We start from the raw sequence: 14,753 nt of genomic DNA on the forward strand, positions 1-14,753 counted from the left end.
TTACGAAAAGCACTATAGATTGGTATCATATTTCTTTTCTTCAGTACGATAGCCCCTCCATACAGAGATAAAGACGACTACCAAGAGACGAAACCTTCTCAAGACGTGAGAGACTTCGGACCCGAAATACAATGAAAGAACGTACAACACACAGAATGTATCAATCAATACAGGACATACCGGTCGGGGAAATTCTCCCACTCGACCATGTGCTTCAGCTCGCAGACCGCTCCAAGTTGCTAGCGGCAAGGGTCCAAGAGTTCAAGAGAAACGACGGTCTCAGGACGCCAGAGGAACTCGGGGTCTTGACCTCCACTGTGGACGAAGTAGAGCAGATTTTGCGGCCCTATACCATGGCTGTGCTAGACTGCATGCTTGGGGATATATATGAGAACATTCTTCGGGAGCAAGACGGCACAAGGACGGGCTTTGATGAAGCGATGACGCGAATCACCCGCGCACTTCGACCGGCCCTCCTGGAGATGGATTCTGAACCCAACGACAGCACGCATACCTTCAATCTCGAGGAGACTCTCGAGATTGTGGGGAGATTCCGGCGCCTCATCCTTGGGTTTGAGGACCTTGACAGGCTGACCCACCAGCCCGTACATGTACGTACTTCACCACATTCTTGGTTTCAACCCCCTTTTACTCGTAGTTAGTGAAGTGATGCTGATTTACCTTCGCACTAGGATACGCTGGCTCTCAGTGAGCGGCAGGTCGAGGCCTGTGTAGAAGCTGGCCGCCTGAAGGTGCTCATGGGCTGCGTCTTTGACGCCATCGTCTCGTATACCCGCGAGCGACTGCCACCTAGGATATCTACTTACACCGTGGTAGTGACGGTGGTTCGATGCGAGCGTCTTCGGCGACACGAAGGTGAGGGCCCACCTCTTCTGCGAAGACAAGATGCCACTGTTGGCCAGGAGAGATTCGCACCACCCAGTCTACCGAGACAAGATGCCACTCTCGGCCAAGGAAGCTTCGAACCGCCCAGTCTGCTCAGACAAAATGCCACCGTTAGTCAAGGCACCGTAGCGTCTTCTAGGCATTCGTCCCAGAATACACCTCGTCTGCGAAGAAGAGATGCCACTATTGGCCAACGCACGGAAGCCTCAACGTAAGCTAAAGAGGTTTAATCAAGCGGAAGGGTGCCAGTCTGCTCGACAAGATGACACTCTTAAGGAGGATCTCGAATGGAGCCAGAGCTCACTCCGTTTGCTCGGACACAATGGGGAAGTTCATGGCAAACTCGCCAAGTAGATTGAAGTCCTCACAGAGCACGATGTGGAGTACCTACACCGACCGAACACCACCTAGATTACCAAAGTCGCAGACGGTCTGAGCCGAATCCACGACAGACTCCAAGACACCCCCCCCCCCCCCCCCCCGATGAACATCAAGGACCGACTGGCCTTCGAAGCTGAAGTTCGCAACCGAATGATTGTGGGAACTGCGAAGCACGACAACCCTGGGTTAGGGCCGAAAATCACTTTGGGCAACGATACGGCAGCCGCTAGGAGAAGAGAGTCTTGGCGTCTAGATGTAGGAGCAGAAGAGCCGAGTCAGTGCCAGTCCAGCGAGCAAGCTCGACCTGACACTTGGTAAACTAGCCATGTTTGGAGTCACAGTCAGCGTCGAGAAACGATTATCAACGATGGGCGTTCTGACTTTGGACACGCTGTTTCGCCTTACTGACTCTCAACGCGGAGAAAGGTCTTGGCGTCCAGATATAGGAGCAGAAGAGGAGGGCCAATGCCGTAAAAGAAGCTCTGGGCGGAGGGGAAGTCCAGCCAGTAAGCTCGACCGGATATTTGGCAAAGTAGGTGTAGGTTGAACTTATAGTCAATGCCAAAGAATCATTATCAGCGATGGGCGTTTTCAACTGCATGGTTTCGGACACGCCGTTTTGCCTTATTGACTCTCAATGTGAGGGGCCCAATCAAGAAAAGACTTACAGCTCAATAGCATGGGCAAACACTGATCTCGGAGGCTTAGTCGGTATCAGTGATCAGTAAACAATTTCACCAGTGTCTCAATCATCTTCAACGTGAAATAGTCTTGACGACAGCCGTGAGTTTACTCGTTTATTAAATCGACTCCTACTCTCTTCAGAGACTCAACAGCCCACTCTGGATACTTTGACTTGTCATAGTCGTAAAGATCGCCGAAGAACTGCCTAATAAGGGCAGGGTACCTGTCTTCGATAACAGCTTGCCGGATATCTTTCATGAGGTTCAGCTGATACCAGACGTTGTGTATGCTCAGCAGGTGAGCAGCGACCGTTTCCTTGCCCGCATTATGGTTGATGAAGGCCCTAGTCACACCTAGACCACCCTCGCCCTTCCGGCAACAGATACAGCCACATCCTTCCTCAATAGGGCCGTAGTCGTTCTCATATCGCCAGTTGCGAATGTTCAGTACGCCGTGCTTCGTGATTGCGTTGCCAAATCGGGCTGTCCGCGTCGGCCAGACACAGTCGAACATATCCGCTCCCAGGGCGACGCTCACAACCAAATCCTCGGGGTATCCGATACCCATGACATATCGAGGTTTGAGATCCGGCAGCAGCTCGGTACACGTCTCGACAACACGGCAGTAATCCGTCTTAGCCTCGCCACCACTCAGACCACCAATGGCGATGCCTGGGGTATCGCGCGCCAACATCTCCCGTGTGCACTCCCGTCGCATTTCGAGATCGAGACCGCCTTGGATGATGCAGAAGAGGTTCTGGGTCTTGGGGTTCTTGTGCGCTGCGATGCACCGATCCAACCATCTTACACTTCGCTCCATGGCCTCGCGCATACGGGCTGCGTCGGGTGATGTCGTGACAAGTACGTCGTCGAGCTGCATCATGATGTCGCTTCCAATCGAATTCTGCAGAGACATGGAGTGCTCTGGAGTCAAAAGCATGGGCGAACCATCGTGGGGGCTGAGGAAGCGCACACCCTCCTCAGTGATTTTCGCCAGCTTGAGGAGACTGACCATTTGGAAGCTATAGACTTAGTCAGTAACTGGTGAAGACCTTCGCAATCCAGTCAAGAAGGTATATGTACCCTCCACTATCCGTCAAAAGATTGTGTTTCCATCCTTGGAGCTTGTGCGCGCCGCCGATCTTGTCCAGTACGTCTTGACCGGGCTTCAGGCCGAGATGGTAGGTGTTGTTCAGGCACAGGCGGCAGCCCGTCTCTTCAAGCTGCTCGGGAGTCAAGCCTTTGAGCGAAGCTTGTGTCGCGACAGGCATGAATATCGGAAGCTGAACCTGGCCGTGAGGAAGCGTCAGGATGGATGCGCGGGCTCTCGTTGTCTGGCCTAAACCGTTAACATGCGAACTAGGAATCACATGAAGATTGTGAGTCAAAGTACGGAGGTGGGGGATGCTTACTGAACAGCGAGCGACGAGCTCGAAGGTGAGAGCGGGCGAGGACCCGACATTGGTTGACGCCATCCTTTTCGCTATCCACATGAGCGATCGCGCAGTCCACAGGCTGCTGGCTGCGATGTGGCAGGAAGGGGGAAAGGGCTGAGTGCGGGTTGGCAAAATGCAATTCTCCAAATTCGAACCGCTAGACGATGCGCTTTCCCATCGGCGTTGGTGGGGCCGTTGAGTGTCCTTCCTGCCGAATGTCCCTCTAAATTTCAAACCCCATCCTATGTACCTGACCTTAAGCCTTAAAATACCGAGGTAGCTTCTGTGTGCCTCGCTAAGACCTGAAAATACTGTTCGAAGGCTTTTATCTAGTTCGAAATTTGCAAATTGTCGGAATATTCAACTTCGCAAAGTTCCCTCGCTGTCTCTACCACTCGAAGCCTCTGAGACTGGAGGCCCAGTGTCTCTTATCCCTTAATTGGTTTAGATTGTGCACCATACATGGACATTTCGGGTGACAGTGGAGAGAAGCAGGAGAAACGACAGGGGTAGCTCTCACCCAATCAGGTACGCCGGCTTCTTCCGCACTCCAATTGAAATTTCTCACGCAACGATGCACGCCCGTCACCCGTTCCGCGATACATACGACTGACGACGACCAAGCTCAGTAGAGAGCTTCGCCAGCCGCCATGTCTGCCCGAATGTCGCCCGGAGGGGCGCTGCTGAGATCATCTCGGATGTTCTCTGTGCCCAAGCCGCTCCCTCAACCCGGAGGTCAAGCAGCTGCCATCGCTCGATACGCATCCCCGACGGCGACCGCGCCTTATCCCACGCACCAATCCATCACCACTACCGAATCCTCGAGGGCCCTTGGTGACTGGGGCTTCAAGCGCTCCCTGCCTCTTCGATCCACGACCAAGTCATCGACCCCGGTTGTCCGCATCAAGGACATTGACTGCTTCGAAAACGTCACCGATTACACCTCCGCCGCGGACCACACCTTGTCTCTTCAGAAGTTCCACGAGCTCAACCTGCCCGTCACACTACCTGGCACCAACCGGTCGCGTCTCGGTGGTATCCACATTGGAGCGAAATCTGTATTCGAAGACGATGGTGACTTCACTACTGTCAAGCGTAACGGCGAAAACGAGGAGAAGAGGTGGAAGTTCCAGGGCCCCTGGTTGGCTGGCCTCACTGAGGGCGAATTCAACGCATACCTGCGCAAGGCTGTCCGCAACAAGCGAGCATCATTCCGCAACTTCCTGCGGAAGCGTATTGCATCCGATGAAACGAGCAAGCAGCGTCAGAAATCCCTGGAGGCTGGAGAGAATGCTCCCGCAGCTCTTCGTGCAGGCGACGTAACGGAAGAGCAACTCACAGAGTACATTCGCAAGTTGCGCAACGACCGCATCACCTTGTACTCACTTGTCGGCGAATTCTTGGACCTTGCTCCCCTGAACCCGCCCAGCTCGTTGACCGACTTCAGCAAGTCGACGGAAAAGACCAAGCGCCCTAGCTTGTACGCTGAGCATGGCCCGCCCGCTTCTCACCCCTCTGGCGGTATCTCATACCTCCGCACATCCAACTTCGCCGAGAACCACCCAGTATACGGCCCCCAGGCGCAACATACCCCCGTCCTGGCTCGTATCGTCGCCCCGAGATCAGGAGCCAACAGCGCCAAGCTGGGCGTCGGCGGTTTCATCACGGATGTTCCCCAGGGCGATACAGCTTTCAACCACAGAGCTTTCGTTGGACGCAACAACAAGGTGGCTGGTGTTGTCACTTTCGACCCTGATATCAAGGGAGGCGCCAAGGCCTACGTTTCGCCTACGTCGGCTCGCATTGACTCAGACGGTTGTGTCCAAATCACCGTTGGCGAGGCTAATGAAGAGGCCCAGCTCATTCTGAAGGAGTTGGTTGGAAAGGCCAAGATCTACAACGACAAGACCGAGGTAGAAGCACCCGCACCGGCCCGCAGATTCATCCGAAATGTGCACACCAACAACCAAAGACCGGGAACCAGCGCGGTGGGCAGCTCGAAGAGCTACGGTCTTGACTCTTGAGGGTGGTGAAGATAGCGTTGGAAGCGCTTCTAGTCATAAGGCTAGGGGCGAATGAGCCTAGGATAGTAGAGCATGGAGTTGAGTCACACTATGAAGAAACCATTTTTGTATGGCGTTCGCATGTGTGCCGAGTGTACTATGTATGGTATTGTAAAATAAGAAGAATACAACGCAAATTTCGACACTTTCTTGACAGTCTATGATCGTTAAGGAGCAATCGTACTACTGATCTAGCCAAGATAAGGTACTTCAGCTTGTTGCAATACCTACTTGTACCTGGCCGTCGGCGGGAATAGAGGCCAGAGAATATCTTCAACTGCCAAATTATGCTTTTCCGAGAATGGGAGCGCAACTCTTCCAATTCGACGCAATTGTGCATCCTTGGAAGGACCCAGCAGTAAGACGAGAGCCTCGTGTTATATCGGCTCCGTACCAAGGAATGAACCCAATCCGGATCCGAGTGGGGCACCGATTCCTGCCTCGTCCCAGCCATCCACAAGATCACGTGTGATTACATATGCATGCCCCCATGGCCTGTGCACCGAAACTCCCGCTCCCCACACCACGGCCCTAAATTTCGTGTAAAGATATCAAAATTGCATCTGCCCAGCGAAACTTATCGTGAACATCTCGACCGACCAGCCTCACTAACCGACCAACTCCCTCCACCCAGCCAAATACCCCCCTTCCGTTGAGTCAGTACCGCCAAAATGGGTCGCGTTCGCACCAAGACCGTCAAGAAGTCCGCCAAGGTCATCATTGAGCGGTACTACCCCAGACTCACCCTGGACTTCGAGACCAACAAGCGCATCTGCGATGAGATCGCCATCATCGCCTCCAAGCGCCTCCGCAACAAGGTCAGCAAAAGATAGCCACCCAGACGCAACATACGAGTTTGACGAACGAAGGTCCCCGTGAGACCGCTTCCAAACATCGGTGTTGGGGATACGGAAAGGTTGAGAGGGCAAAATTGCTGACTGGAGTGAAATTACAGATTGCTGGCTACACCACCCACTTGATGAAGCGCATCCAGCGTGGTCCCGTCCGCGGTATCTCCTTCAAGCTTCAGGAGGAGGAGCGTGAGCGCAAAGATCAGTTCGTCCCCGAGGTCTCCGCCCTCGACTTCACCCAGAACACCGAGAGCGGCCAGCTCGAGGTCGATGTCGAGACCAAGGACCTTCTCAAGCACCTCGGCGTACGTCTCAACCTCTACTTTGATTCGAAATGATGTCCCCCAATACTGACTATCGCGCCCTGCAGTTCGACGCTATCCCCGTCAACGTCACTCCCGTCGGCCAGACCCAGGTCCAGGAGCGCGGAGGCCGCTTCGGTGGCCGCCCCCCTCGCCGCGACTAAATTTCAGTCGTGGTCGATTGTGGATAAGGAAAATTGGGTGGTTTTTAACGGACTTTTACGGCAAACGGCATATGATGATACACATTGCTACAGGCGTCTTACGGACGGTAGTGAGTTCACACTAGGAACTTCCACAAAGAAAAGTTCTGTTTTCCCACTCAAGGTGTCGCCGATTCTCTAGGGTAATTCCGGAGATGACGCTTGACTGCCAATCTTCTATCCCTCTCTTGCGTACCGTGATGCTGTCCCTCTGACCTTGTAGCTCAACTGAGCCTCCCGTTGAAATGCAGCTAGTTTATGAAACTAGGCCTGCTGTGCATATAGTGATTAAACTTTCGAATCGGTGTGCCTTTGGGTATCAAATCTATCTATATAGAGCGACCGATCATTGCGACGCCTAAATGAGCTCCTCCCACGCTTCAATCATCTCTGGTATCCTCCCGCCCGTAGAATTACATCATGACATTTCTTGGTCACGTTGTGCCTCAAATTGGGAAGCCTCAGCAATGGCCTGCGCCTTGCCAGCTCCCGGTCTGTGTCCCTCAACAAAGAAATGGGAGTCGTCTGGATCTCCAAACACGCCATGCTCTGTTGGTGGCTTGACCTCCCTCTCCCTGATGGCAAGAGTGAAAGTATTACCAGGCTGTCCCGTCTCCCGTGTCTCTCCTCTCTCCAAGGCCAATGTGGCGGACTCGTCGGCCGCCCTCCTGCCCTCCTCCAGCTTCAAACTTGCGAGGTCGCGCGAAGCCTGTGATGCAGGGTCCTCCTGCCTCGCCTTCTCCTCTCCATACAGCTCAATCTCAATATCCGGCAACCCCGCCCGCTCCCACGCAGCCGATTCGTTCAGCTGCACCTTGATATACATGGCCCTGCGCTGGCAGTCCTTGGAGCACCACTTCTCCGACTCCTTGCGATTGACGATATCAAAGTCTGCCTTGCCAAAGTTGACGAGCCTCCACTCGCCACCTTTGGAGGCCATCGGCTTCGGCTGCGCGCAGAGGGTGTACCCGCACAAGCCGTTGACGTTGCGCTCCTCGATGAGGTCGTCGTAGTCGGAGGGCTGGAAGAGGCGGATGCCGGCCTTGAAGTCGGCGACGTCGCGTGGGGAAGGGTTGGCGGCGGAGAAGGTTCTGCTGCCGCGCTCGGTGGGGTACTCGGAGAGCTCGGCCAGGCTCTCGAGGATCTGGAGCTCTAGGTCCTTGCGCTGCTGAATGATGCGGGCGTGCTGGAGGGCGATTTCGCGGGGGTCTTGTTTTCGGGGATTGAGGACAGCGTTGGCGGCGCCGCTGCCGGAGGCGGTGGCTCCGGCTGCTGCCTTTTTGAGGATGCCCTTCAGTGGCCGGGCATCGGTAGCCATGGTGGATGTTGTTATGTACGTGAGGTGGTTGTGGGAGGGGTTCGTCTAGCTTGTGTGCGGCGCGTCGTCTTATGTTTCCCTGTAGGAGCTTCGAGCTCGGCGATGGAAGGTGGTAGAGCCTTTGAAAAATGACTATACGGTGCGCGGAAGGGAAAATGTTGTCGTGGCTACGCGTGTGAGACAGGCTGGAATTAAGATACGATGCGTGGTGGTGAGTGTAGATTGAAGACGTGAACAAGTGAAAATTGTTAAGCAATTGGAGAATGTTCGATCCCGCAAGTGTTACTGTCGGGAATATACACCCCACCCTTCGCACCAAGAGCACTCCCAATCGAGAATCCGCTGTTAGGCATGGAAGCACGCAAGCTGAAGCAAAGCACCAGGGCCGTAGTACGTACCTCCTGCCACCACCCGGCTGCCGCCACGATTTAGGGGGAACAGTCAACAGCCGCCAAGACTTTTACACTCAGGCACATTGGTGTGACGGGTTGACCAGGCGCTTTGCTGGCGAGAGTGTGGCTCGGGGTGCTCGGGTGGCTTGAGCGGCCGTAACTCCGTCCCTCCGCTTCCAAGTTCCCCCCCTCCATTCCCAGCTGCTCCCCCATGTCCGCGGCCCTCTCGACCCCTCGACTGGACTTCTGGGGAGGATTTCGATTGGCTAAAGCGGCTGAAGAAACGTAGCGCATCTTCCGTCCGCTCTCACACCTCCAACACTGGACTGGAACTGGACTTGGTTTGACTGTTTGGCCTCGTGTTAACACCGGGCTTGCCCTGCGCCACGGTCGAGTGACCTGCTCAAGCTCCTTCAGGTCATCTCGTAATGCACTACTATTGTTCCGTTGCACCATGTCGTGGGACCGTCCAATGCCTGGAACTCGCTTTGCTGGCTTACCTCAACTTGACCTCACACTGCAGTTGCCATGAAGGTTAGGTGCCTAACCTAGCTGTTCCTTTACATTGATCTGCTTCTCTACGGAACCCTCTCTGGCCAACCACAATTTGCGCGAGGCACCAGCTGGCCGAACCACATGCGCCTGATCTATATTGGTCCTGCCGTTGTTCCCGTTCGCTGCTGTTGAGTATTGATATTGCTAAGGTATTCCGACCTCCACAAGGGCATAGCCTGGGGTGTAGCATTGTGAAGTGTTGCAGCTAACGGTGATGGACTTCCAACTCTTATAGAATTCTATGAAAAGTCCGGCCGAAGCGCAGAATGCAGACGCAGGCGACAAATGACATGCGATAGACTTCTCTGCCCGTTCTTTGGATGACCGTTATGGTGAACCCCTGCCCTTAGCACCCCATCGCATCGCCTGCTATTTGATACTGAAAATGAATTTGTGAAGCAAAGACAGTCCAGTTCAACAGCGACAAAACAGATCAGAACACAGTGGCCATCCACGTAGAGCAGAAAATGAATACCAACCATGATATTCATACAGTGTACTCAAATCCAGGGTTGCAGTGTGTCTAGGCAGACGCATCCTACCCGAAGAGCCCATCTCACCCGCATAGCGCATTGCGGCTCCAGAGTACCCAATATGCACCACATACAACCCCCAAAACTTAGCTCACCTTAGGTACGACACACCAAGGTAAAGATGGACAAAGAGCCACCTGAACAGGAAAAGAGAATGCATTTGTCAACGGGGTGTCTGGGGCTGCATACATGACTCTTGTGTTTGCATAGTGCAGACTTCCCAGGCAGGGCCCCCAATTGCCCCGACACATTGAACTAAGAGAGTTACAAGTTCATGCGCTGACGTCGACACGCCAACTTGTAGATCCCTCCACCCCCGTCCGTCCCTTCCTCACAGCCTCCTTCTCCGACTGCCCGCCCCCCCTTCCTCCCCAAGTCCCCCCTCGCTGAGTTTGAGAAATCGCCAGCGCAGTCGCAACGCAACCCGCTCAACCTCACACACCGTCATCATCCACCTTTGTCATTTGTTTTTCCACCCTCACGGGCTCTTACTTCGCACATCGCATTCCGTTGTTGATGTAGCTACCGCCCCGAATCTGACCTTTCGTGTCTTTTCGCTTCTAGTCGTAGCTACTATTACTGCGTACCTTACTGCTGCTACTGCTGCTGCAACCAACAGCCCACGCAAGGTCCAAGCTGCTGACGACGTTCCGATTCCGTTGCCCCACACCATAGAGCTCCAGCGTCGCTCGCTCTGACCTGCGGCACCCAACTCCTCTTTCGACCGTCTAGGTGTTCGCATCCCACAAACACACCGACAACAAGCCAAACCGACGACAACGACGATATCGACGATATCGACGGACTATCCCGATCATTGCCGGCCATGTCGACCGCCCCTTTCAGGGTCAAGGCCCTGTTCGAATACTCCTCGCCCCACGAGGATGACCTTCAGTTCCCCGCCGGCGTCATCATCACCGTGACCGACGAGGAGGATGCTGATTGGTATACTGGCGAGTATGTCGACGACTCTGGCGCCAAGCACGAAGGAATCTTTCCTCGCAATTTTGTCGAGAAATTCGAGCCCCAGGCCCCGCCTCGCCCAACGAGAACTCGAACCAAGAAAGAGGCCGAGGTCACGTCCCCCATCTCGGAGGCGCCCGCCCCAGTTCCTCAATCCGAGCCTCAACCCACCCAAGAAGCTCATGCCGAGGTCGAGAAACCTACGCCATCCCCGGCCGCTGCCGTGCCTGCCTCGCCCGAAGCACCCGCAGCTCCCGAGCCCGAGCCTGTAAAGGCACCTGAGCCAATCCCCGAACCGACCCCGGTAGCTCCGGCTCCCAGAACTGAGTCCCCCGCAGCTACGTCGCCTCCCATCGCCAAGGCAGCGCCTGCTTCATCAAAGCCCGGCCCGCCGCCCAAGCCGTCCAGCAATGCCTTCAAGGATCGCATTGCTGCATTCAACAAAGCCTCGGCCGCTCCTATTACGCCCTTTAAGCCGAGCGGGCTAGCCCAAGGTTCCTATCACATCAAGAAGCCGTTTGTGGCTCCTCCTCCTAGCCGCAATGCATATGTTCCCCCGCCTACGCAGGCACCGGTTGCAAAGGTCTACCGAAGAGACGAGGACCCGGAAATTCTGGAAAGAGAGGCAGAGGCCCAGGAGAACGCTGAGAAGGCCGGCATGGCTCCTGGTCCCTCTGGCGAAGATGGTGAGGATGCGCCGAAGCCGACCACCTTGAAGGAGCGCATTGCTCTTCTTCAGAGACAACAACAGGAACAAGCACAGCGTAACGCCGAGGCCGCTGCCAAAAAGAAGGCTGCACGACCACCACCTAAGAAGCGCACCGACAGCCAGGAGGCTTCTGAGGATGCCGGCGCTGCTCCTGCCCCTGCACCTGAGGGCGATACGGAGGAGGTAGCAGGCCGGAGCTCGATAGATTCAGCTCGTGTGCCGCCCGCGCCCCGCCGCAAGCCTTCCAAGGGCCCTGCTGCCGAGAGCTACCATGACGGCAATGAAGCGGACATGTCTGGGGCTGGCGACACTACCGAAGGCCCTGAGGATCTCACCGAACGCGACGATAGTGACGCGGCTCCACGGCCTGTCCTGCGGCCCCAAGTCGCTTCTCCTATCGAAGCAAGAAAAGAGGAGGACGCAGCCGATGAGCAGGGCGGAGATGAGGAAGAAGAGGAGGACGATATTGACCCCGAGGTTCGCAGGAAGGAGGAGCTCAGAGCCAGGATGGCGAAAATGAGCGGCGGCATGGGAATGCACGGCATGTTTGGGATTCCAATGGCTGCTCCAGCTATACCCAAGAAGAAGAAGACAATCGAGAAGCCAGTGGAGGCATCGCCGACGGAGGAGCACGAAGAGGAGACATCGCCTACAAGCCGTGTCGCCGTACCGGGCATGATGGCATTGCCAGGGCTGAGCGCACCCAAACGTCAAGAAGAGGCTACTGAGCCTGAGCCGCCAACATCCCCTAGAGCGCCACCTCCGCCTCCACGAACAATTGAAGTCGACGATGACAGAGACGAGCCAATTACGAGCCCACCTCCCAGTCGTGAGTAAAAGACGGTTGTTGTCTTAGTTGCATTTGCTAATTTTGCGAAAGTCCCTGCCCGTGAGCCCGCAGGAGCTCCTCCTGTTCCAGGATCCCGGCCCGCGGCGCCGCCCGTTCCCAGCGATTGTAAGTCCTTGACCCCGTGTTAGTTCGCTTCAAGACAATGGCTCATAGTACTCCAGCTCGACCCGCTACCTCTGGGCTCAAATCTCCCAGTGATGGCTCAGTATCCGACGATGAGCTATCAGGAGGTGTCCTAGACACTCCCAAGGCCGAAGAAGCGCGAGCACCCCCGCCACTGCCGCCAGTTGCAACCGCCGCACGCTCGCCACCTCCCATTCCCGGCTCCGAATTCTCACCAACATCTCCCACCAGCTCCTCGGGCAAGCGGATGAGCAGAATTCCGCCTCCTATCCCTGGAGCTGCTCCTCCTATCCCTACAGCACAATCGCGACCGCCTCCCCCACCACCTCCAGGCGGTAGTCTGAGCCGTCAGTCGACGCAGGATATGCACGTCGCATCACCCATATCACCACCGATCAGACCTCCTCAACAGGGTGACGATGAGGACGAGGCTACAGAGTATGAGGGAGATTACGATACTGACATTGCGTCGTCGGTTCCCCACAAAGACGCACTCAAATCTCACGCCAGGGACTCCAGTCTCGACGACAACACGCCAGTCAGATCACCCACATCCCCAGCCCTACCACCGACCATGCCGCCACCTATCCCGACTGGCCCGCCGCCTAGAGCTGCTCCGCCACCGGTGCCGACGGCTGATAAGCGCCGCTCTGTGGATGTACCGCGAACAGCTCCTCCTCCCCCTCCGCCAGCAAGGGACGATGACGAGTACGACCCCTATAACTACTCCACCCAAAAGCTACCGTACTCTCAGCGTACCCCAAAGATTGAAGAGGAGGGATACTTCCAGGATGATGCTCCGCCGTTGCCATCGCCGTCTCACACGAGAGCCCCGCCTCCCGCCCCTCCCGCTGGCCGGTCTCGCCAATCACTGGATGTGTCACGAGCCTCCATGTCTCAGCGACGTTCTATGGATGCGCACCGACCGTCCATGTCCACAGAATCAGGCTTCATCGCTAACAACGTCGATTTGGCCAAGCAAAGTGGTTGGTGGCGTCAGGACAAGACGGTACCTCCCGTTTTCCAGGGTAGAAAGGACTTGTATTATGAGACGGACGACTCGACATCAGGCTCGATTGTCACACGCACCATTTATGTGCTCTTCCAAGATTACTCGCAGACGATCATCACCGTGGAGTACGATCAGAATAACGCTGCCGATGTTCAGCTGGATCAACGGCATGATCCGCCTCCAAGAGCCTTGCGACAGGATGAGCTCGAGCAATCGTATGAACGATTTGGACGACCAATCTCTGAAGCGGTCGTCTCCAAGAAGGAAACGATTGTTGGCGACGGAACGCCGCAAGGCCTTATTCATGAACTCTTGAAGCCTTTCAATGATGCTCTGGCGCCAATTGGAACCAGAGCTTATGGCTCGCTCGTTTACTCCAACATGGCCAATGCCTCCACACAACAAAATGACCAGATCCGACCTGGAGATATCATTTCCATTCGGAACGCTCGGTTCCAGGGCAAACACGGCCCCATGCATGCCAAGTATTCAATGGAGGTCGGCAAGCCTGACCACGTGGCGGTTGTATCGGAATGGGATGGCACAAAAAAGAAGGTTCGCGCCTGGGAACAGGGCCGCGAAAGCAAGAAGAACAAGGTTGAAAGCTTCAAGCTGGACGACTTGCGTAGTGGTGAGGTTAAAATCTGGCGGGTGATGCCCCGGAGCTGGGTGGGATGGAACAGCCCGTCTTAGGAGATGTGCTGGGAGCCCCCACGGCAGCCGACGCTACGAAGACGGACGACGGTCGGCTCGCTGAAGAGGGACTACTCGCCTCTACGACGAAGACACCGACTGGGAGTCCACGGTTACGACGGATCGGTCTGATGCATCTATTGCGCGTTCAAGGAGAGGATGGGAGATAGACTGTGATCTTTCTTCATCTCGCTCGTCCTCGTGTTATTCATTGGCTACACGCCCCTCCCGCAGCATAGTTTGCTTTAGGAACCTAGTAGCAACGCATTGATTCTATTATGTCGACTCTTGTAGTTTGATTGACGCCGCTGTGAGTGTGATCCTTGGTCCGGGTATGTGAGGATGTTGATATACTTGCGTCTTCTGTTCTTTCGCTCGGTGGGTCTCTGCTTTACATTGTTTTACTCAAATCTGGCCCATATCAGTCTTCTTACCTGTCCCCGACCCAACTCGAAGGAGCCAGTGCGGCGGGTGTGAGCGTGGGCCCCCCGTTATCTGTGATGTTCTTCGCAGTCTGCGTTCTTTTGTGAGAAATGAGACGTAAGCCTTGTCTTCCATTGAGGATCACTACGCTGGAAAGCGAAGACGGTCTTTCTCTTCTAGTTCAGCGCAGAAGGGGATTTACTGTATCGTTCTTGCAGGAGCAAAGAAGAGAGTTTGGCATTCAGGCTGGACCTCTGGTTGAAGTGGGCATTCATGACCTACCTAGTGATACTACGTCCTTTAAATACCAAGGTAAACAAAAGAAACAGAAGAAGGTAAAGTAGGGCAGGCTTGATT

At 55.2% G+C, this 14,753-nt stretch overlaps 6 protein-coding genes across 6 annotated transcripts; 4 read left to right on the plus strand and 2 right to left on the minus strand.

Annotated features, from left to right (window-relative positions):
• Positions 1-155: 155 nt before the first annotated feature.
• CTAM01_03055 (uncharacterized protein) lies at positions 156-1,121 on the plus strand (the record flags this gene model as incomplete). Its single annotated transcript, XM_060519093.1, has 2 exons — positions 156-611; positions 693-1,121. The coding sequence occupies 2 exons, from the start codon at positions 156-158 to the stop codon at positions 1,119-1,121; spliced, it is 885 nt and encodes a 294-aa protein (XP_060386092.1).
• Positions 1,122-2,076: 955 nt separating this feature from the next.
• CTAM01_03056 (queuine tRNA-ribosyltransferase) lies at positions 2,077-3,463 on the minus strand (the record flags this gene model as incomplete). The annotated part of the gene is made up of 3 exons (XM_060519094.1): positions 2,077-2,992; positions 3,054-3,304; positions 3,383-3,463. The coding sequence occupies 3 exons, from the start codon at positions 3,461-3,463 to the stop codon at positions 2,077-2,079; spliced, it is 1,248 nt and encodes a 415-aa protein (XP_060386093.1).
• Positions 3,464-4,056: 593 nt separating this feature from the next.
• CTAM01_03057 (uncharacterized protein) lies at positions 4,057-5,430 on the plus strand (the record flags this gene model as incomplete). Its single annotated transcript, XM_060519095.1, has 1 exon — positions 4,057-5,430. One exon carries the CDS (start codon positions 4,057-4,059, stop codon positions 5,428-5,430), a length of 1,374 nt encoding a protein of 457 aa, XP_060386094.1.
• Positions 5,431-6,140: 710 nt separating this feature from the next.
• Positions 6,141-6,786, plus strand: CTAM01_03058 (40S ribosomal protein S17; the record flags this gene model as incomplete). The annotated part of the gene is made up of 3 exons (XM_060519096.1): positions 6,141-6,287; positions 6,425-6,625; positions 6,691-6,786. The coding sequence occupies 3 exons, from the start codon at positions 6,141-6,143 to the stop codon at positions 6,784-6,786; spliced, it is 444 nt and encodes a 147-aa protein (XP_060386095.1).
• Positions 6,787-7,243: 457 nt separating this feature from the next.
• CTAM01_03059 (Rtr1/RPAP2 family protein) lies at positions 7,244-8,143 on the minus strand (the record flags this gene model as incomplete). Its single annotated transcript, XM_060519097.1, has 1 exon — positions 7,244-8,143. One exon carries the CDS (start codon positions 8,141-8,143, stop codon positions 7,244-7,246), a length of 900 nt encoding a protein of 299 aa, XP_060386096.1.
• Positions 8,144-10,299: 2,156 nt separating this feature from the next.
• On the plus strand, positions 10,300-13,973 carry CTAM01_03060 (SH3 domain-containing protein; the record flags this gene model as incomplete). The annotated part of the gene is made up of 3 exons (XM_060519098.1): positions 10,300-12,124; positions 12,176-12,250; positions 12,307-13,973. Coding segments are annotated over 3 exons (3,567 nt in total), but the record flags the coding sequence as incomplete, so codon positions are not given.
• Positions 13,974-14,753: the final 780 nt, after the last annotated feature.

Source organism: Colletotrichum tamarilloi (genome assembly GCF_030869305.1).
Source record: "Colletotrichum tamarilloi strain Tom-12 chromosome Unknown Scaffold_7.1, whole genome shotgun sequence".
Lineage (NCBI taxonomy): Eukaryota > Fungi > Ascomycota > Sordariomycetes > Glomerellales > Glomerellaceae > Colletotrichum > Colletotrichum tamarilloi.